The sequence below is a fragment of the Cynocephalus volans genome, chromosome 10, assembly GCF_027409185.1.
Source record: "Cynocephalus volans isolate mCynVol1 chromosome 10, mCynVol1.pri, whole genome shotgun sequence".
NCBI classification, from domain to species: Eukaryota; Metazoa; Chordata; class Mammalia; order Dermoptera; family Cynocephalidae; genus Cynocephalus; species Cynocephalus volans.
This window is the reverse complement of record NC_084469.1, coordinates 104,780,341-104,802,700: the sequence shown is the minus strand read 5'-3', so window position 1 is coordinate 104,802,700 and position 22,360 is coordinate 104,780,341. Positions and strand designations below refer to the sequence as shown.

Genomic DNA, 22,360 nt, shown 5'->3' with positions numbered 1-22,360 from the left:
AACTAGCTAAGGAAAAATGACCTCTTCTTTGGTGAGAAAGTAAAATGTGTGGTTTTCAAAAACTCCACAAAACACCATCGTGTCAAGTGAGGCTTGTGGATGATTTGAAGGAAAATAGGAGAATATGTACAGTACCTCCCCTTCACATATACGGTATTAAAAATTCTTCAAGGAAAGAAAATCATTTTCCCAGCCTGAGACAAGTTTCACAATCAGCCCACACCTGCCAATAGTAAAACATCTAGAAGCACAAGAAGTTGTACTCTTAAGACAGGGCCACTGCTAAGAAGTCTCTTTATCTTAAAAACAACAACAAAAACACTATATGTCTACATCCTGCTGGCTTGAAGGCCCAGATTTATTCTTTCAAACCCTGGATACGTAGGCCCATGCAGATTTGGATAATTATACACAGTTAGTGCAAATAACTGAGAAGTTACATAGAAATTACCAGATATTCCAGTATCCATTTTACTACCGCATATCTGCAGGCTGGGTGAGAAAAGACGCAAGAAACAAAAAAGGCCACAAATACATCTCCAATTAGTTTGCCCACTTGCTAGCATTTTATAATCCAGACTTGGTCTGAACCAAAAGAAGCTGACTTCATATGCCCAACATCTCCCATCTATTCCCACGTATCGCTGCTACATGGAAGGCCGCAAGAAGGCAGCGGCCTGCCTGCAGGCAGAGATGGGAAGGGAACTGCAGATTGGACGCGGCAGCACCGGGGCAGCAAAGGGAAGGGGCCAGCACTGCTTCTCTTTGGGTGGGTGGGGCCTCCCCTCTCTAGGGGGCAGGCGGGAAGGGGCTCTGCAGCCAGAACAATCATCCAAGAGTCTGGAGACTCCAGGAATGAAAACCGGAAAATGCTCTTTGCGAGGAGGCTCGGATAATTTGGACAAAGCGGGTTTTTGGCTGACTTGGGCCTGTTTTCCTCCGTGCCACCCGGTTTCTTTCTAGGGTACTCACACTGGCTGAATGGATCTTCCCCACACTCCTGTGCTGGGGCTAGGATGGGGCCTGCCTCAGAACCACGCCACACATTCTCTCCTGTTAACCCTCCACCTCCTTTCCCTTCCTTTTCTCCTCCTTTCTACAAACCGGGAGCGGTGGCCTGGGATCGGGCCAACAGGCAGCCTCGTTCTGGCTCCAAACGCTCCCCTGCTCCAGACACATCTCCCCTAACCCTCTTGGCACCAAATAAAATAGGGTAGGAATGGGGATATTGGGGGAGACAATCAATTCTCCCTAGGGAAACTGGAAATTGTTTACTTTCATCTCATCCTCTACAGAGAATGGGAAACAAAACCCCTAGTCTTTAATTCATTATTTAGCTTCATATTTCCTTGTGTCACCAAATACAAGTAAAAAAAGCTAGGAAGGCCAGAGTCCCTTCCTCCAGGTGGTGGGCTGCATGGGGGTGGGACCCTCCACAGCAGAGCATGCAAGGGCTTCTAGGGGCAAGGACATTGCAGAGCCTCACCCACGTAGTCAGTCTGGAAAGTGTCACTCCGCGGTGGCCAAGGGCCCAGGAAGAGGGAAGAACCCCACATGCCAGCTTCACAACTTTATCTAAAGAAGAATTGAAAAACTGACAAAAGGCAAGGGAAGCAGAACCAGAACATGAAGTCTGTGCCCAGCTCACTGTGAAAATATCTGGAGGGCAAGAGAGAAGGCCAGAGCAAATGGCAAAATGCTGAAAACTTGCCCTAGGCCCAGCAGCAAATCCCCTCCTTTGGGAGTTCAAGGGATCTCACAGTGGTGAAATCCAAAAGGCAGACTTCCTAGCCCCTCTCCGAGAGCTCCATCAGAATCCTTCCAGACACCCCCATATTTTGCCTGTTCTATTTCCCCAGCCATGGGGCAAAAGAGGCTGAGGAGAGGAAGAGTTTCTCCTAGCCTCCCCCCCCTGTTCCTAACCCAGCCTGCACTCCCAGCACCCTCAGCCCTTAGGGAACTTCTTTCTTGCAGTTGTTGCAGCAACAGGCAGTGCCCAGAGCTATGGGCCGCCTTGTTAGGGCAAGCATCTCCCCCAAAATGTACAATTTTAGGAGTTGGAGGGAGGACATTTCTCAATCTCTCAAAATATACTGCTCCCCCAACTATTTTGTTATCAGAATCATTGCCAAGGAAACCCAAGAATTCTCATTTCCCTGGTGTCTGAGCTCTTTGGAGGCTGGCATTTGGGTGCCTGGAGGAGCTCGGACCGTGCCCACCCTTCGGCCGCACTCAGTCCCTCCCAGGCTCCCTTTCTTTCTCACCCTCTCTCCCCCTTTGCCTCCTCCAGCTCCAACACAAACTGTTTGCACGGGAAGTCTCCCTCTATGACCCGATTCAGCACACACAAGAGAAAACTGTGGGCGACAGACCCAACGTCCTAACGAACTTGAGTTAATTAATGCTAAGGAAGAAAAGAGGCGCCCTCGCTCTGTTGAATCACGGTTCACTAGCCCTTTCAGTTTGCTGTGGGTGGAGGAAAAAAAAAAGAGGCTTTTTGGTTCAAATATTTTTGGGGGGCGAAGAGAAAACAAAAACACCGCAGAAGGGCCGTGGAGGGCGAAGCTGTCAGTACCTGCCCAGAGAAGCAGAGGCGAAAGGAGGGAGCTGGGTAAGGGCAGCTGAGCGTCCTCCCCCACGCTTCTGGCTTAGGAAGGCAGAGAGGGGAAAGAAAAGGGAGGGGATTATCAATGGCTCATGGGCCCACTCAAATAAATTGCTCCAAAAATTATACTGTCAGACTATAAGATACTTTAAAAAAAAAAAAAAAAAGCCCAAACCCAACAACCCAATTTGGACAGAGCCGCGAAAATGTTTTAACAGTGCAGAAAACTGAAGTATAGATGGCAAGTGTACAAAAAATTCAAGTGTGCAGAAAAAAAGAAGAGGTGGCAATCGGGGGGGGGGGGGGGGGCAGGGAGAACAGCTGCAATTTTACTTTCCAGATGTTGACAGCAAAACGTAATTGGCAAGTAACTTACTCCTTACCACTTCTTGTCCTTTGGTCCTAAAATGTTAAAATCCTACATCTACACCTAAGTCTGCAGGCGGTTTCCAGGCACTCCACACATGTGGACGGGTCAGGAAGTCTCACGGACCACACGCCTGCGAGCTTTTTTTAATCATCCCACCAATTTTTACAAGCCCTCCCACCATTCCTAGAGGGGAAGACTGAGCAAAGCAAGCTGGAACACGTTTTTTATTTAAATTATTATTATTATTTTGTAAGGCATAGCCTTTTCTTTACCTTCGAAGCTGGGGCCTCCTTGTTTCTTTTTAATAAACTTTTTAACTGAAGCATGGCATGTATAAAAAGAGTGCACGCATTGTAAGTATGCCAGTGGATACATTTTCACAAAGTGAACACACCCATGTAACTCCACCCAGATTAAGAAATAAACATTTTCAGTACCGCTGAACAGGCCTTAAACTTTTACGCTATAGCGTTCTTAAAATTTATATGCTTTAGGAATAGCTCCTGCTCACACCTGTAGCGTCAAATGTGAATACATATGTGCATATACGTGTTACAGAACAAGAGTGTGCTACTCGTGTGACCATAAAATTGTATGAACAAAAGCCCCTCTCATCCTCACTGCTACAGAGTGTGAGCGTCTCTCCTGTCTCCCTCCCAGTGCCTGCCCAACTCTGATACCATCAACAGGGCAACCAACTGTGCAGCGGGTTTAGCAGACTAGCAGGGCATGTATGGGGGACAAACAGGACCCACGGAGCTGAAAGCCAAACAGCCTTAGTGACTGAGGGGGGCAAGGGCCCCTGCTCTAGCTCTGCCTGCAAGCAGGGACTAGGAGGGAACTCAGTATGTAGGTCATGGGGGAAAGTGACCCTGCAGAGCCAGGGGTTCCCAAAGGGAGAACGCAACCCATCAGGGCAGTTACCCCCATCCCACTCCACAAGAGTCCTGCAAGGAGGTGAGAGGAAGTGGGTGGTATCCAGAGAAGGGGGCAGAGAGAGTGAGCAGACGGCAGTGGCTAAGCCTGGGGTCCTGGGCTCCTGGGACCAGAATGCTGAGGGAAGGGAGGCCAAACCCTATGTCTGCCTACCCTTTCCCTGGCTCCAGCCCTAGCTGGCTCCCCTCTCACTTTCACTAGCACTAAATTTACTTTGTAATTTTAAAATTAAATTTTAAAAAAATCAGGAAAGAGAAAGCACTGAAGGCAAAATACCTCCCACAATATCTCTCCAAGGAGGGGAAAAAAAAGTTTCTGCTTATGTAAAAAGACGAATGCAAGGGATCGCTGAAAAGTCTAAGCACCGAATAACAAGGAAAATAAAAGAGGAACACATTTAATTTATAACACCTGATGCAAAGAAATAACTCCCTTTGCAACTTCCAGGCACCACACAGCCCCCGGTGCTTGTGGGTGCAAGCCCCTACTCCCATTTTTTGCCTACTTTTCCCTCTCCTTTCTCACAAGGAGCTGTGTCTTTCCCAGGCACTTCAGAGGCCCCTTTTCCTTCCAAGCGGTCCACCCCACACCTGGGGGAAAGAAGGCCCAAGGCAACCACCTCTCCTACCACCAGTCCACAGCAAACCTCTGCAGGCCTGATAAACAGCCCCTCTCCCAATTCCCACATTTCTCCAGGATGCACACCAGCCCTGGACCCTGCTCTTCCTCCCCAAATCCAGGCCCTGTGGGCAGTGGCATGGGCACTGCCCTGGGGCTGGATGCCAGGCCCAGCCCAAGTGGGCAGCTCTCTCCCCTACCAAGCGAACCGGGTTGCCAAGGCGGGCTCTTCAGGACCTCATTTTCTTTTCCTATTGCATATGGGGCTGGGAAGAAAAAACTGTTCAGCTTAATTTAAAATATGACAAGGGATCTGAGCCCTCTGAGCCGGCGACCTTTAGAAATACTTGATTCCTTGGGGAGGGAAGGTGTGAAGCAGGCGGTGAGGCTGCTGCTTCCCCACACCCAGCTTTGACTCTTCCACCAGCCCACAGCCTGGGAAACGCGCCCTCAGCTGGGCTGGCATCGGGGTACCAGAGCCCGGCTCCTTTCTTCCTTTCTTTCTTTTTAAAATCGCTCTAGTGCAAACCAGGCAGTGGGTCAGGGCCCAGAGGCGGGGGAGGGAAGAGAAGAGGGCTGTCTCCAACTCGTGAAGAAGAACAGCGGCCGCAAGTTTCCCGGCTTGTGCCAGTTTGGGGATTTGCGAATCAGACCGGAGCGGAGCGAAAGGCGGGTGAGAAAAAAAGCCGCATTAAACTAACCAGCTTTGCCGAAAAGCGCGCTTTCCGCCCTCAAATAAGACAATGCCGACTGGAGAGGAGAGAGGAGAGAAGAGTTATTTCTCACTCTTTAATTATTCCAGTGCTTAGCATTATTAAAAAAAGAAAGAAAAAAACCACACACATTAGCCAATGATATATTCCAACCCTCAACAAAGCTGGTATTTTTCTCTGATTACAGACTTTGCAGTGGCAAACCCGGGCTCCGACAACAGAGGCAAGGCAAAAGCGCGCTCCTAAATGAGACACAATTTTATTAAAATCATAATAATTTCTATAGCGCCTTTTCAGCTGCGGAGATCCCTACTGCTCCATGTCCGCTTCTACTTAGAAATTCGGCGACCGCAAGCTTAGTCGCCGGGCAGGCGAGGCTCCCTAGCTCCCGGGAGCGTCATGGGCACGTATTATTTTCTTTTTTTAACAGCCTGTTTCTACCATTCAGCCTCTGTCTCACACACTTAAAAAAAAATTCCTTTAAATTTAATATATATATATATATATATATATATATTTTTTTTTTTTTTTTTTAAAAGAAGGAAAAGACCCGAACAATTTTAAAAAGGAGCTAAGTAGGAACTTGGGAAGGGGGTGGGGGGTGTGCTGCCTAGATGGGCCGCCCCTGGGTCCAGGGTGCAGACCTCAGGGTCAGTTGCCGCCCCGGGGTCACCTCCCAGGGCGCAGCTGGGGCGGGCTGAGTCACGTGCACGTGGAAAAGCGAAAGGACCGAACACCATCAATGCGCATTTAAGTAATTCGGATGATAAAAAGTCGGCTTTATGACCAGCTTCGGAGGGGACGGGAGGCCCCTGGGCGCTTTCTCTGAATGCCCAGGGGATTGATCTGGCTGGGGGGGTGGGGGGCTAGGGGGACTTCAGTCCAACAACAGCTTCCTCCCCCCCAGGGGTTAAGTCAACGGGCCCGCTGGGCTCATACATTCTTTTCCTATTTTCTCCCCCGACCTGCCCAGGCAGTGCTGCAAAAGGGCTGGTAGTAACGAGTGCGGAGGCCTTGGCGCCCCAAATTCAAGCAGCCAGCCCCGCGGGAGAAGGTGCTGTGGATCATAAGGGACCTGGGAAGCAATTTTTTTAAAGGCTTTTTTAGAAGCTGCGCAACTCCCGTGACCTGAAGGCAGAAGAGAGGGAAAGGGAAAGCGCATTTTCTGCCACTTAGTCACATTTCATCCCCATGCTCGCGGGAGGCCAAACTCCCCCCAAACCCAGCCAACCCTCGAAACAAAAATCTCCCCTGGGAAACTTCCACGCCTCGAATCCACCCCCGAAAACAAGATGGCTCGGGGATAGGGGACAAGTGGAAAGGCTCCTGCCCGGCCTGGGGTCTGGAGGCGGCGACGCGCACGATGAGGCACGGAGGAGGGGGTCCTCTCTGGACTGACGCCCCAAAGCTGCCCTCGGACTCGGGGGCAATTAAACCCTAAACTCCCCCAAGCAGCCAAAGAATAACAGGAATCATCAACACCACATTCCTCCCCAAAGCCCTCGCGAGCACCGTCCTCCGTCGGGTTTCAGGACGGGCACGTGGGGAGGGGCACTGACGCAAAGGCCACCCTGAGCCCCACCCCGTGCGCCCCGGGACCGAATCAGCCTCCAGGCAAAAACGCTGACATCGGAGCCCCTTCTGGCGGCGGCTTCTGACGTTGCAAATGGCGAGCGCTCCAGAAGGCAAACCAGGCCGGGCCCTTGACGCCGTCGGCGCGGGGTCACTTTTTGGGGGGTCGTTGTGAAGGGTTGGGCCGCGCCCCAGAGGAATGGAGCCGCGCCTGGGCAGTGTGGGGCCCCCCCAGGACGCCACAGGAGCCCACGAGAGGAACTATGGCGGCACGGAGGGATCATTTGGGGGCCTCTGGCGGCCCGAAGTCCTCACCTATTGCCGCCGCTCCTTCACATGGGCTCCCACTTTCCGCTCATCGGCCCAAGGGGTCAGTGGTCCGCACACCTCGCTTAACGCCTGTAGCGGTTTCGCCTGAGCCACAGGAGCTTCCCACATCCGGGGCCTCGACGCTCCGTTTCCCGCTTTTTCGCCGCCGCGCACGCGCACGCGCACACCGGGAATTGCGCACGGCCCGTTCGTGGCCCGCGGCCCCCTAGTCCAACAAGGACTTCCGCACGGTCGAGGGCTGTGCTGTGCCCTCCCGCCCCCACGGTGCCTAGTGCAAGGGACGGCGACGGTCAGCACTCATATTCAGCAGCGTGGAAAGCACACAGCCCTGCTGCCTAGGCTCTGGGGAGATCTCCTCGCCCTCCCCATCCACGTGCGACCCCTACTCCCCCTGCCAAGTCTTGAGCCAGCTGCGGCAGGTCCCGGGAATGCCACGCTCTAAAAGAACGTCTAGGAGGCTACGATGAAAGCAGAAAGCAGCCCGTGGGCGGCGGACACCTGTCAAGGGGCACAGGCTGGGGCTAGCATGGGGGCACGTTTCCTCCGGGAGAGCGCACACTGGCTTTGGGCTGACGTTGGGGGCAGCCCTCGGGCCCGGGAGGAGACACCAGGTTGGGACATTGTAGAGCTACGGTTGGGCAGTGGGGAAATCTGGGGACTCCTGGGACACCCGCCTCCCACCTCCGCTCCGCCGTGCGCTTCTATGTTCTCCGACCCCTCCAAAACCCAGCCACACTCGCTCCTGAAGTCCATGAGCGCTCAGCGAACGCGCCTTCACGCCCGGGGCGCACCCGGAGGGCAGGCAAGGAGGGCTGGTGGCGCGCGGCCCCAGTGGCAAGGCTGGACTGGGGGGGCGGGGCAGTGGAAGTTTCGCCCTATGGTGGGGACGGGGAGCATTAAATGGCCTCTTTGTGGAGAATTGCGGGCCGTCACTCAGGATTAATTTAAGAAGCAACAGCAAACATACACCAAAAAGCAACGTCTCGCCGCCAGCACCCACCCCCGCGATTGTGTTGCAGGGAGGGCTGCGGGATTCGGCGGGGCGGTCTGGCCCTTCGGGGGAGGGGGTCCCCCGGCCTTTAGGAACGTGGGGCGTCCGCAGTGGAGAGGAGGAGGGCTGCTCCGCCTCGCCCTACGTCCCTGCCTGGCGAAATGGGTTTTGCAGGTTTGGGACGAAGCCTAGTGGGGGTGGTAAAAGCCAAGTACAAACGTGGAGAGGGAAGGGGGGGGAGCGGTTCCTACATATAAAAATATATATAAAGGCACACATTTCAGATGCAATTATAGCACATGCAGGGGCGCCCCTGGGCAGCAGCAGTTCTGGGGCGTCTCACCTGTGCCACAGGTACATTTGGGGAGGTGGGAATTAGGTCTCTCTTGCTGGCCCCCTCCCTCAACAACCTGAATGCGGCTTTGGAGCCAGGTGCCCTGGGCAGCCTGGCAGGTTTGTGGCTCACGTGAAACACGCGTGTGCAGGCTGGGGAGGTGCGTGCCTGCGTGGGCCTGGAGCCACATGCTTCTGTGGACACCGGTGGCTCCTGCGGACTCACGGACCCACCTGAGCTGGGGATCTCCATGGTGGAGGCGCACAGCAGTAAATGTGCTGGAACCCCCATTTGGGCGCGAGCTGGGGAGCACATGCGTGTGTTGGGGGGATCCCATCTGGTGCCAGAGAAGAGGCAGTCACCTTGGGGTGTCAGACCTGGGTGTGCATATACGTTTGCGAGCCTGAGATCCCCGTCGGGGGCGCCCGGTAAGGGCGTGCTCGCGACCGACCCCCGTCAGAATGACAGTGCGTGCTTCTATGCATGCGCACGCCCGAGTACCCGCTGGGGTGTGGGACAAGGGCGTGCGTGCGCCCGGTGACCCGTCGGGGCGGCCGCATAGGAGTGTGTGCGAGTGTTTGCAGCCCTAGGAGCGGCCACGTGCGCAGGGACCGCCGTCGGGACCCAGCCGAGCCCGGATCTGGCCCCCAAGCAAGACAAGGGGCAGGACCGGCCGCCCGGCGGGCCTCGGCGGGATGTCGTTGGAGCCTTGTTGGTTTTGGCCGATGCAACTCCAACGGGGGAAGCCCCGGGGAGCAGGCGGGGGTGGAACAAAGACGGCGAAAGCTAAAGAAGGCGGACTGCGAAGGAGGAAGCTCCCTGGAACGCGAAAGGCCCCGGGGGTAGGAGTGCAGACACTTTGAGACACTGGGCCTTGGCCTGGGCGGAAGGGCTTGTGGAGGCCCAGGGGCCCATGGCAGCCACTCCACCCATGTGGACAGGGACAGGCAGCTTGAAGTCCTGAGACTTCTCTGCCTTCCAGGACCCAGGTCCCTACCTATCCACTGAATCTCCTAAAAGATCACAGGCTGCCTCCACCGTGAGCCACATGGAAAACCCAGCCTCACCATGGGCGCCCACACATCAAACTCAAACCTGATGCCCACCTCACATGTAGTCACCCCTCTGATAGCCCCACTTGTCCACTGGGTTTTTAGTGCCTACCAGCATCCCACTTGGAGTTGAGTAGCATTTGGGGTGGAGGACATGGCCCAATTTTCCCCAGCCAAGGGCAGATGGTTTGGGCATCCTTAAGCTAGGGGCCAGCAGGCCCCTTCTGTTTCTTGGCCGGGCTGCTTAGAATCTTGGTTTTCCCCTCCTGGGGAATGGAAAGGGAATTCCCATGGGGAGGGGGAGCCTCAGGTGGAGTGGAGTGGGTTGATAAAGGTAGAGGGACCTGTTTAAGTCTTCCTTGCCCCTGGGAACCTGGCTGAGTAATTCCTACCATCCCGCTCCTAGCCCTATGACCTTGGCACTTGACCTTGCAACCTCTGTTTCCTCATCTGTAAAACAGGTTACTCAATCAAACCTGCCTCACATTGGGAGGGTCACAGGAGGTCACGTATGCCCGACCGACCGCCCACCCGCTGCCCGGGCATAATTGCTCTGGAGTCGGTAGCTGTTATTTTTATTGTGAGGAATCTATGGCTGTGACAAGCTGTGACGCTTGGTGTGATCGCGTGAGGCTGGCTGTGTGTGCGACTGTGCCGCTGTGTGTGTGTGTGTGCGTGTGTGTGACAGGTTGTGTGTGAGACTGTGCGTGGACGACAGATTGTGCCGGTGTGCGGCGGTGCCTGTGACAGGCTGTCACCACGCGACAGACTGCGGGTGGCGGGGTGTTGCGGGCGTTGACTGTGAGTGGAGATGAGGCAGTGTGTGGGACTGGGACCGGGGGACCTCAGAAACCTACCTCAGTGAGGATCTGGCTGACAGTGAGAACAAGGAGGCTCTCGGGGACTGGGGGAGGGGTCAGTCCAGTGTCCCTTCAGGCCTTGGCTTTTCTGTTCATTGGGGCCCCACCTGTTTGCAAACCTCAGAGGTGACAGGTCAGAAGACCCTGTAACAGAACCTCCCCTTCACCCACTGTGTCAGCCCTGTTTCTTCCTGGGGTTTGGGGGGACCCCAGAAGGGTCATCAGGGGCCTCAGGGCACAGAGGACCCCGGGCCTGACCGGCTTCGGTGAGGAACAAACACACAGTTTGTGCCCGTTTCCCACACTTTCCCTGAGCTCTGGGCCTGAGCAGGGCTTGCGGAGACCGAGAAAAGGAAGAGGGATTTGGGGAAAGATCAAGAAAAGCTGGGAGAGAGACAGAGGAAGAAAGTGAGAAAATCGTAGAGAAGGGAAAACCAGAAGAGACAGGGAGCAAGTGAACAAGATCACCACGAGCCCCTTCCCAGGACCTGGAAAGTCCTGCCCTGCTTGGAGTCTGGAGGCTTCCGGGCAGGGTGGACACACACCACGTTCACAGGGTCAGGACTGGCAGAAACGCCAGCTGACACTTAAGAGCACTGCTTGTACACCAGGCCCCATGCTCAAAGCCCACTTGTTAAGGATGCATTTTAGGGACACGACCCTGCTGGAGGGATGAGAATACCCAAGCTCGGGTGAAAAGCAGCTGGGCCACGATTCCAACCCAGACATTCTCCTAATCAGTGTGGGATTCCACCTCTTACACCATCCAGGCCGATGGCTTCCCTCTATGGTTGGGGAAACTGAGGCTTCAGGGACCCAGCCAAGCACACCCTGGGGACCCAGAGACATGAGATACAGGACTCCAAGCATGAGAGCCCTGTGCTTTCCCCAACTTGGTGAAACCTCACAGTCTGGAAGAATCCTGGGGCCGTGGGCTAGGGGGCAGCGTTCTGTGATACGCGCACACACACCCTTAGCCTCACTGGTGTGTCAGTCTGTGTGTGTTGTATGTGTTATGTGTGCTGTACAGGCCACAGCATGATGTGTGTCCCTCTGTCACCGCAGTCTTGTGTGTCTGCTGTGTGTGTCTGTGTGTCCATTCAGGGCCAGCCCCTACCACAGAGGGGGAAGAGGCATGGAAGCACCCCCCCCCCGAAAGTGTGTCTTTGATACTTGCAGCCTCGGCAGCGAAAAACAAGTTTCCACAGGGCCGCCTTGGGTTGAGGCCAGGCCGTCCTCAAATAACATTTGAAGTTACTTAGCAAACTTTGTTTAGTGCCGAGAGAGGCGCGGGCAGCAGGCTTGGGGGGTGTGGGGGCAATAAACTGGTTCCTCCGAAGTCCCTTGCCCCTCTGGGGGCACAAGTGCCCAACGTGAGGCTTGGTTCCCCCACCCCAGTTCTGGTGAGGACAGCAGGAATCTTGGCACCCTGGGGGGAACTTGGGAGAGGAGGGGTTGGGCACCCCATAGATGAAGCCTCGCTTCTGCCATCCCAGGTCCTGGGCTTGGACAGAGATGCCCACCCTGGTATTCCAGTAGCCCAGAGGCCAACACGGGGCCCAGGGGGTGATCAGAAATGGAGGGCCCCCATTTTCGCTGCAGTCCAGCTCTGCCAACCTTGAGGCTAAACGAAGAGGCGGGTGAAGTGAGCTGGCTTAGAGCATGTGCCCCCGCCAGAAGAAACACACAAGTACCCAGAAAGCCCTTGATGCCTGCATGTGAGCCCCCAAACCCTCATTACCAGGTCCCAGCCCCAGGCGGCAGAGAAGGCCTGAGAGCCAGCAATGGCGGGTTTGGAAGTGAGGTTGGTGCCTATGGGAGGGGGAGGAGAGGAGATGCCAAAAATGGTGAGCAGGCGAGAGGGAGGGAGAGAGGGAGGGAGAGAGGGAGGGAGCGTGGGGAAGATGGAAGCCGGGCAGGCATCCTCGTTGAGCTCCAGGCTGCAAAGGGGCAGCGAGAAAAGCAGCTCAGGGGCCGTTCTAGGGAGCAGGCATGGGGGATGAGCCCCAGGTGGCATGGGACAGGCAGAGGGGCTGGAGGCGCCCAGCACTTCCCCCACTCCCACCCCAAGCTTGGAAATGGAGACTGGCAGCAGCAGCCGCTCGGCTCTGCCCGGGCATGGGGTGGGGGTGGTGGCTAGGCAGGGCGCCAAACCAAATGCCACCAGCCTGGGCATAGTGGCTGCCAGCCTGCAGTGCGACCCCACCAGCCCCCAGCTCAGAGCCCTGGAGCCTGGAGCTTTTGGGGTGGACAGAATCCGGGGCCCAGCGGGAGGTGGGGACCCAGCAGGCACAGCCAGGTTCCCCCAAGCTGTGGGCAGGTCCCCAAGACCCTGCAAAGATGGCGCAGCCTGGTACTGCCAGGGTGACAGGCTGGGGTAAAAATAAACTGGACCCGCCCCAGGGAAGCTAAATCGAGGGGCCCAGGTGGAAGTGCCACTCTGGGCCACCAGCTGCCCCCGATCCACCCCCCAGGCTCAGAGTGGCAGGGTTGAAAATACCCCATGCCCATCGAGGCCTGGTATCTGAACAGGAAAGGCCCCAGCCATCTTGTCCCGAGGTCTTGGGCGGGCACCAGACGGTGTATCCGCAAGTATGGATAATGGATGACCTCAGACTGAAGCAACAATTGGCCACACATTCTGGGAAAATGATGGGATGACCATGATAACCGAAACACTCTTGACCTCCAGAGTGCCCCTTTGCAGGGCAATGCTGAAAATCAAGACCTTGCCATGAGGCCTCCCCCCACCACACCTACTAAAACCGCAGCTGCCCAGCGTTTTCACGGACGCTTCCTACTTTCTTTTCCCCATAGCACCTAGCCCTGTCTCAAGGACTGGACACTCCCTTGTTTATCAGGTTCACTGTCTGCCCTCCCACCGGGACTGGCACCTTTGCCGGTTTTGCTCCCTGCCGAGCCCCCAGGGCCTAGAACAGGGCCTGGCACCCAGGAGGTGCTTGGTAAACATTTGTCAAAGGAATACACAGGTCCCCGGCTGCACCCCCAACATGCAGGCTCTGGCTGGGTGTCCGGCAAGGTATTGGAGAGGGCATCGGGCCCTGTCAGGGTGTAGGCAAGTCTGGCCAGTGGGGGTACACAGGGGGTGAGACCACCATCCTCTCTTATTCTGAGCCCCAGATGGAAAAAGATCCTTTAAGGTCAGAATGGTAAGGAGGGTTCAAGGGCCAACAGCTGGAGCATGCTTCAAATGGAGGCATAGTGATGTGCAGACCTGCTCTGAAATCTGGGAAAGGCCAGAGGATAAGCTGCAATTCTGTTCCATTGGCAGGAATTAGGGTGGTGGTGATCGGAGACGGGGGCTCAGGCTCCACCACTTTCTAGACCTTGACCCTAGTACTGGATACCCCTTCTCTGAATCTCGGTTTTTCCTCTGTGAAATCAAGCACTTACTCCACATCAAGCACAGTTTTAAAGCACTTTCTGTGAACCAACTCCTTAGGTCCACACCATAACCTGATTTCCAGATAAGGGAATTAAGGCCCAGAGAGGTTGAGTGCCTTGCCCACTGTCACAGAGCTGGTGAGTGGCAGAGCCAGGAAGCTGGGTCCGGAGACCCCACTCTCCTATAATACCACCTACCTTGCATAGGATTCAAGGAGACAAGTTGAGAAGGCACTTAGCACAGGGCGAGACACAGCAAGCTCTCAGTACAAGTGAGCCATCACCCTGATTTTTAGGACAAACTTTCATTCTGCTGTCATCCTACAGAAGGCTCTCTCTCTACTCTTCTGCTAACCATCTTTCTTCTCTCTTTTTCTGGGGTCAAAAAAAGGGGAGTGAAAGGCCAAAGGATTAGTGAGACAGCCCCACGGAGGACAAGAGTCTCAGCACTTAGCTTTGTCCCCGTTCCGCCCCTCCTCTCTATGGCTGCCTACAGCAGAGCCATGAGGGTGGGGCCCTCTGCCGCTGGGTCCAGAAGGCCATGGGTGACCCAGGCAGGGGTGGGCATTTGGCATCCCAGGCTTGCCCCCAATCCAGGCATCTTCAAACCAGGGCAGGGACTGGGGACTCCCAATTCTATCTGGAGAGTTTGGGTTGTTGTAGCTGCTGCTCAAAAACATCCAGCAGGGTGATACCAAGAGGGCAGGTCACATCTCTTGGGTGCCATTTCAATCAGGGCCAGGTGTGGCCCAGGTGGGAATGTGTGTGTGTGTGTGTGTGTGTGACTCCTGTACCCGTGTGCTGGGGTAATATGGGACGATGTGTGTGCCACACCGTCCTGTATTGTGTGTATGTGTGTGTGGCTGCATATGTGACAGTGTCTGGGTCTCGGTGAGCAAGACTACGTGTTACACTGTGTCAGCTGGCCTCTTGTCAGAGTGCGATGTGTGTGCATGTGTGTGTTTGTGTGTGTAATGGATGTCAAGGGTTAGCTGTGCCTGTGTACATTACTGTGATCTGAGAGTGCAGGGCAGGGTTTCCAACGTCAGCACGATTGACATCTGGGGCCAGATCATTCTCTGGGGTGGGATGTCCTGTACACTGTACGATTTTTGAGTAGCATCTCTGGCCTCCACCCACTAGATGCCAGTAGCACCCCCTCCTCCAAGTGTGACAACCAAAAATGTTTCCAGACATTTCCCAATGGGCAAAATCATTCCCAGTGGCACTGAGTTGGTGTATGTGTCCCTATGGCTGAAGGCATGTTATCACATGCATGTGCTCGTGCATGTTCCCATGTGTGTCTGGTGGCATGTGGGGTGTTATTGGTGCTCACGTGTGCATTTCTGTCATCTGACAGTGTTGCTGTGTGTGTGTGTGCTATGTGTTTCTTGCTGTGTGTCTGTGGGTTCCGCATACTCCTGTGTGTTGACGGTGGTAATGCTTGTGTCTGTGCTGTGTGTTTCACGGCATGGTATCATGTGATTGTGTGTCCCCTGTGCCTATGCCCATGTGTACGTCCCTGAATGTGTAATGCCGCATTGATGTGTTCGGGTGTGGCCGGGTATCTCTAGGTGTCTGTGTGTAAGGGCGATCTTCTTTGTGTGGAGACGCCTGTCTGTGTGCCTGATTGAGGGAGATGCCATGTGCCAGCGTGTGGCAGCATGAGTCTTTGTGCCCGCATGTGCCAGTGAGAGTGTGTGACTTTGTGTGAGATGGACCCGGAATAAACCAACCCCCCACCCCCCGCCGCCCCGAGATGATTCAACCAAAGCCGATGTTTGGACAGAGAACCACCTAGATGATTTGGCCCCCACCCCCAGCTCCTGCCAGCCTTGGACTAAAAGCCCCTCCTGAGGCCCAGGGAGGGGGGCTGGGTGCACCTCTAAGCTGTCCCTTCCTCTGGCTTGGCTCATACAGATTCAAGTGGGGACGGACAGACCCCCACTCTTGCCCGATCTTTGCCAGGAAGGCTGGCACCAAGCTTTAGCTGAGGGGGCAGGGTCCTCTGAGATGGCAGTGGGCACTGCCCCCTGCCCAATGCTGGCCACCACCCTGGCTCCCCTCAGGGTGGGGCCCAGTGGGGGGAGAGCTCCCCAGTGTAAGCCCGGCTTCCGATTGGCTACAGAGCGCCGCAGTGCCCGCTACCCACCTCCCTCCCCGGCTGGCGCAGCCACATCGGTAGTGATGGCAAGCGCAACTCAGAGTTCTGGGCACAGCTGCACCTCACAGAGGCCTGCCAGCCCCACCAGAAGCCAGACACCCCAGCTCTGTGCCCCTGACCCCTCCCTGCCCACCCTCCCACCCAGCTGGGCAGCACAGTCACCCTGCCCGCTGCCCCCCTCAGGCTTCCAGGCCCAATCCACCCTGCCCCCTCACCCACCAGGCCTGTGCCCCCCAGCCAAGCCCACTCTGGGGGCCCGGGCCCCTGCACAAGGCCACTCCCGCCCTCAGAGGGGCTCCTCAGGAGGGGGGAGGTGGTGAGGAAGAGAGGCGGGGAGTGGGGAGCTAGCCCTTCTTCCTTTAGTGAACGCGCCCAGAGCTGGAGCCAAAAATCGAGGAGGAGAGATATTCAGACGGAGCCAAGACGCGTTTGGCAGGAGGAGAGAGAGAGGGAGAGAGGGAGCGGGAGGAGGGGAGGAGGGGAGGAGAGAGGGAGGAAAGGAGAGAAAGGGGGAAAGAAGGGGGGGCCTCAGTTTCCAAATCTGCGCCCTCAGAGCCTCGGAGGAACAGTGGGTGGCTCAGGGGTAGGGTACACAGGGCAGGCCTGGTTATTGGGACGGTGGACTCAGGCCCACGGAGACAGCAGGACACCCAGCTGGCCCGGCCAGGGCGGACACAGGCAGAAGCCAAGATCAATGTATGCTGGGCAGACAGAGGGAGGCCTGTGGACGACCCAAACACACACCCGCACCTCGCCGCACAACAGGCTTCTGTCCACGCCAGGCCAGGGCACGGGAAGGGCCCTCGGCAGGGCCACCACGGCATGCAACCTCATGGGAAGGGACGGAGAGGCCAGCCTACTCCCAGCTGCTTGCCTGGCCACCATAGTGGGTATCGCACATGGTGCTGAGAGGCTGAGGGATGCCAGGGAAAAGGGCACAATGATAGTCACGGGGACAAGCCCAGGATGCATGATGATATGGGGTGAAACCCAGAGACAGGACACAACAACACGTATGTGAGGCATAGTGACACACGCCTTGCCATGATGGTCGGACACCCAGGAAAATACACACCAGTTCATTGCTACATATGCGACGCACGTCTCTGGGACACTGTCACCCCACCATGCAGCGGGGATACAGAGATGGCAACAGGTACGCCAACACCCACTGACGCACATGGTGAGGATGACAGATCACGGTGGCACCATAACACAAAGACTACATTGGGCACACCAACACGCATGGTGCCACACACACACCCCTGACCCCACTGTCACCGAATACACAAGAGATGGAACATGCGACGATCCGTGGAATCACACACAGGTGGCACCCAGTGACGGACATTTGGAGACACATGGGAAGGGACCCACACGGACACATGCAGACACACCGATACCGCCAGAAAATGGTGGCTCGAAGGCCCAATGCGCTGATGAATACACACGGGGATTTGGGAGAACCAGAGCCGCTCACAGCCGTCTCCTAGCCACCCTTGCTCCCACATCCAGGGCTTTGGGGACAGGAAAGTGAAGACTCCCTCCTTCTCCCCCCAGCTGGGGAGAGGGGACAGGGCCTGTTCTCAGCACCTTGTCAGAGAAAAGCACAGGTGCCGTGCCTCCCCTGCCTTTCTTGATCCAGCTGGAGGAAGGTGCAGACCGCAGATTCGAGCTCCACAAGCAGGGGACAGGATCCAAGCAGATTAAAAAAGGCAGAGGCCACTGGGGAGATTTTGCCGGCAGCCACGCGCCACGGCTGCATGTCTACCCGTGCACACACCTGCAATTGCCCACCTGAGCCAGCCAAATGCCCACACAGGGTCCCACACACACGTCCTGTCCCTACCTGGGTCCAGGTGACGACACCCAAGGGCAGATGCAGAAACACTCTGGAGCCCTGCGAACGTCCCTGAAGTCCCCATTGGTACATACCCCGTCTCCAGGCTCTCTGCCTACTCACATTTGGATGTATGCATGTGCACACACACTCCTGTACCAGGACTTAGAGTCTGCAAGAAGGGTATCTGGTCCCCAAGGGACAGCACAGGCCTTGTCTCTCTCATCCTGCCCGCTACTCGTCCTCACCCCTGCCATCATCTCTCTCTACCTTGACGTCCTGCCACCCTCTTGGCCTACAGGATGCCCCTCCTGCAAGAGCAAAGAGCTGGACCATGAGCTAGCCCATGTCCCTCCAAACTCTTCTCTTGCCTCCTCCTCCAAGCAGTCCACTAGGATTTCTACGGTTGGGAGGTGCCCAATCCTGTCTTCTACCCCTCATAAGCATTATTCTCTCAGCTGTGAGGGCTCAGGAGTATGACAACAAGTACCAGGTCTGGAGCATCATGCTATGTGCCCAGCCAGGCATTGCACTGAACCTAATCACAGCCCAAAAGACAGATGCTGTCAGTTTTACAGACCAGGAAAATCCTGTGCTTCAAACCTGGTGCTGTCTTACGGCAAAGCCTAACTCTTGACCTCTGTTCCCACAGCCTCCATTGGGGAGCCCTTGAGGCTGAACAAGACATTCCAGGCCCCAGAAAGAGAGAGCACCCTGACCCCCCAGCTATGGACATCCCAGCCTCACGCCCATACACACCTCACACCCCAGCAGTGGGCATGAAGCAGGCAGGGCCAGAGCTGGAGAGAAAAGGCTCCTTTCCTAGGGGGCACCAGGCTGGCGTGGGGATAGAGGAGTGGTCACAGTGACCCAGAGAGAAAGCTGGGGGGGGCACATCAGGGAGGCCCTAGCCCAGTCTCCTCCCCTGGAAGGAGTGCGTTGTCTGGCTGTGCACAAACAAGGGTGCAGGAACGTTCCACTACGTGTGGAGGGGAATACTGGCATAGGTGCGTGTCTGAGGTTGAGTGTATGTGTGTGTGTGCTTGTGTACATATGTCTCTGTGTCAGCAAGTGTCTGCGCGTTTATGTGTGCATCCTCATGGCATGGAGGGGAAGTGTGCATTGGCGCATGTCTCTGTGTTTGTGGATGTGTGTGTTCTTAGAAGGTATCGGTGTCCACACCTGGGTCAGCCAACAGCATCACATCTCTGTGTAAAAGTGTGTGTCCATCCATTTGTCCGTCCTTGGATCTGTGCAAGTGTGTGTGGGGTGAACACACACTTGAGTCTGCCTGTGTCCAAGTGTGTGCTGTGGGCTCCGAGAGTCTGGAGGTATCACCATCTTCATGAGCCAACGTCAATATCCACATCCCAGTGGAGGGGTGGGTGTTTATCCGTGTGTTGGGGGTGGTTGTAAATACAGGTCCACGGTTTCCTGTGTCCACATGTGCGTCGATGGCTGTGTTTGAAATGTATTGCCGTGTCTCTAGTTACATTGATACGTGTGTCCCATTTCAAGGGGTGCATGCATGTGTGCGTTTTGGGGGGGCGAACACAAGTCCACGGTTTTCTGTGTCCATAGGTTTGTCAATGGTCATGTGTCTGGACATCGGTGTAAGCAGGACATTTATGTCTTCATCTTGACAGTGGCGGTGGTGTGTGTGTCGACATCCTGGTGTGCATCTGTTTAGTAGGGAGGGGTCCCCATCCATCCACCACCCCCCTCTCTCCACCTGGGACTTGGGCCTGTGGCTGCAAGGGGTTCCAGCAGCTCCAGCAACCTCCCCGCCCAGCCGCCCTGAATTTCGATGCTTTTTCTAGAAGGAGATTTCCCCCCCGCCCTTCCCCCTCGCCCACAGTGCCTTTCCCCGCCAGGGCCCCGCTGCTCCAAGCTCGTTCCTGCTCAATCATTTATTGACTTTAAAATCGAAGCCAATTCTGGTTTGAAAAAAAGAAAAGAGAGAGATAGGCCAGAGAGAGACAGAGTCCGAGACGCCAGGGTAGGAGGACACAAAGATGAGGCCAGAACCAGAGTCAGAGACACAGACAGAGAGACAGAGACAGTCAGAGATACAGAAGGACAGAGACAGAGAAAAGGAGATGGAAAAGGGGCAGAGTAAGCCAAAGACAGAAAGAAACAGAGACAGAGAAAAAGACAGCGAATGAAAGGCGTTGTCAGAAAGACAGAGACCGGCAGGGCAAACTATGGAAGCAGAAAAATTTGTAAAAACAGAGATGTGGCTGTCGGGGAGGGGCAAGCCAGACCCTGCTGACCAGCCGATGGCAGCTGCCCGCCCAGAGCTGAGGGGTTTCCCTGCCCACTGTGCAGGGCTGGCAGCCTGGCCAGACTGTGCCCACTCCCCTCCCAGCCGCCCTTGCATACTGGAGCTCTCATAGCCTGGGTCTGCAGCTCACACCGAACTGAGCCTTTCTGCCCTTCTGGGGGGTCACAGAGCCAAGCCCTGGCCATCACTCTGGGTCTGGGGGCCACGCCAGCCTCTTCCTAGCCTTATCAGTAGTGTATCGGCTGACATTTTCTCTTCCAGGGTGCTGTGAAATCTGATGGGTGGGTGTTTCGCCCAAGCCATTGAAGGGGGGAGGCCCAGATTTCTGGCATGCTTGGCATGGGAGCTGGGCTGGCAGCCTGGTGGGCAAGGGGCTGCTCAAGCATGGGGTATTGGTCCCACTATGCCGCAAACACCAGCCACACAGGCCAGCCAAGTGTAGTCCTAAAGGCAGCCACAGCTCAGACGTAGCTGGTGGGCAGGGTCGTCGTGCAAGGGTCCAACATAGGGCAGTTGCTGAGTTGGAGGCACAGATGTGGAGGTCTCCCATACTGCCACGGTGGTCAGAGTGCCTGCTCACACGTGCAAGCCCACTGCCATACATACCCGTGCCCATACACCCTCACCAACACATTCTCAGACCCGCTTTCTAACAGGAAAACCCACTCCGCGGCCGTAGACACATTCATGCCATGCAGACCGCTATAGCTGACCCATAGCGGTCACATGTAGACTCTAGATTGACTCTCTCACACACACACACTCGCACCTGTGCATACGAGAGTATGATGTGGCCACAGCGGACACACACCCTGACATACCCTCTCGCCCCTCGACACCCATGCATGCTCCTTGCACATACTATGCCTGAGTAGCAGCTATGTCCACGTGGACTCCCACTCTAATCTGTGGGCACACTTGGCTCATGGCTGGCAGGGATCAGGCTGGGCAGAAGGGACAGTTAGGTCCCCAGGCCTGGCCTAGAGAACCTTCACACGCAGGCCTGGCCAGCAGGCAGAGCTAAGCAGCCTCCAGGTGTTCCTTCTGCAGAGTCTATGTTACTAACCAGTGGCCTGGCCCTGCAGGCAGCACTGCCAGGACCACTGTGGGTCTGTGACCAGCTCCTGTGCCCTCTTAGAGCCTCGAGCCAGGGCCCAGGCAGAGTGGGGTGGCAAGACAGGCATCCTCCCGGCCTTTGCCGCCACCGTGAGCCACGCAGGGAACTTCGCTGGAGGCGGGACGCGCTCTCGCAGTGCGCCAAGGTCGGCGCTGTTGTGCCCGCGGCTGACCCGACGGCGTGGCCGCAGCACGGTCGTATCCACAGCTGCCTCTCGCCCCTCCCGCCTCGGGACAGCGGGACGGGATTCCCGGAGTCCGCCAGGTCCACTCCCCAGCAGCCCGGGTCGCTGGGGACAGAAAGTTTGCGCCGAGGAAAGTTTCGGAAGGGGGGCCGCGGCTGCGACATCCAGGGTCGGCAGAGAGGCGCGGCCCCGGCTGGCAGCGCGCCCGCCCCTCCTTCCCCTCCCCTGCCCCTCCGAAATTTGGGAGCCCCGCCATTTTCTTAGCCCCGCTCCCATGTGAGGCCTGAACAAAGACTTTGGGGAGACGCCCGGGCCGCTCGGCCCACCCCGGGCACCCCGGCCACACGCAAGGGCCGCCGCCACGCACGCCGGCCACTGCCACCCTCGGGAATCGCTGCGCCCGCCCTAGGGAGCGACGCGGGACCCAGTGTCCCTCGGCGCCCTCGGGACCACCCTCCTGCCACCCTGTCACTCCCGCACACACTGCCAGAGAGCGGCCACGCTGCCAGGGTGCGCACTACAGTCGCCCACAAGTCGGCCAGAGTCCCGCTGCCCACCGCGCCCCAGTCGAGCGTACACACACACACACACACACACACACACACGCACGCACACACACACACACGCACGCACTCCCGCTCTGCGCTGCAGGGGCAGCGCCACGACGCAGCCGGCCACCCCCGGGGCCCCCAACGGGAGTCCGCCCGGTGGCCAGGGTCGCAGGCGCAAGGGGACGTCCACAGGCGCGCCCGGACTCCCCGCGGCACAGCTTGCACCCCTCGGCAGCCCGCGGGCTCTCTCCCCCCGGCCGCCGCCCTCCGGCCTCCCGCGCCCGCTCCCCTCCCCCGGTCTCGCGGGGGCGGCAGCCGGTACCTGGGTGAGGCAGTACGGGGAGTACATAGCTGGGCGCCCGGGCGGGAGCGCGGCGGCCGGCCGCGGCGAGGGGAGGCCCGGCAGGCGGCGGCCGCGCTCGGGCTCCGGCTCC

At 56.8% G+C, this 22,360-nt stretch overlaps 1 protein-coding gene across 4 annotated transcripts in view; it reads right to left on the bottom strand.

Moving 5' to 3' along the window:
* NFIX (nuclear factor I X) overlaps positions 1-22,360 on the bottom strand; it is a 97,209-nt gene extending 74,849 nt beyond the window's left edge. For 2 of the 4 annotated variants that reach the window (XM_063112715.1, XM_063112714.1), the window contains exon 1: positions 22,249-22,359. In XM_063112715.1, the coding sequence (XP_062968785.1) occupies positions 22,249-22,275 (27 nt within the window). In that variant the 5' untranslated portion in view covers positions 22,276-22,359. Of the gene's footprint in view, positions 1-22,248 lie in introns of all 4 variants that reach the window. The other 2 variants (XM_063112712.1, XM_063112716.1) reach the window with 2 other exon arrangements.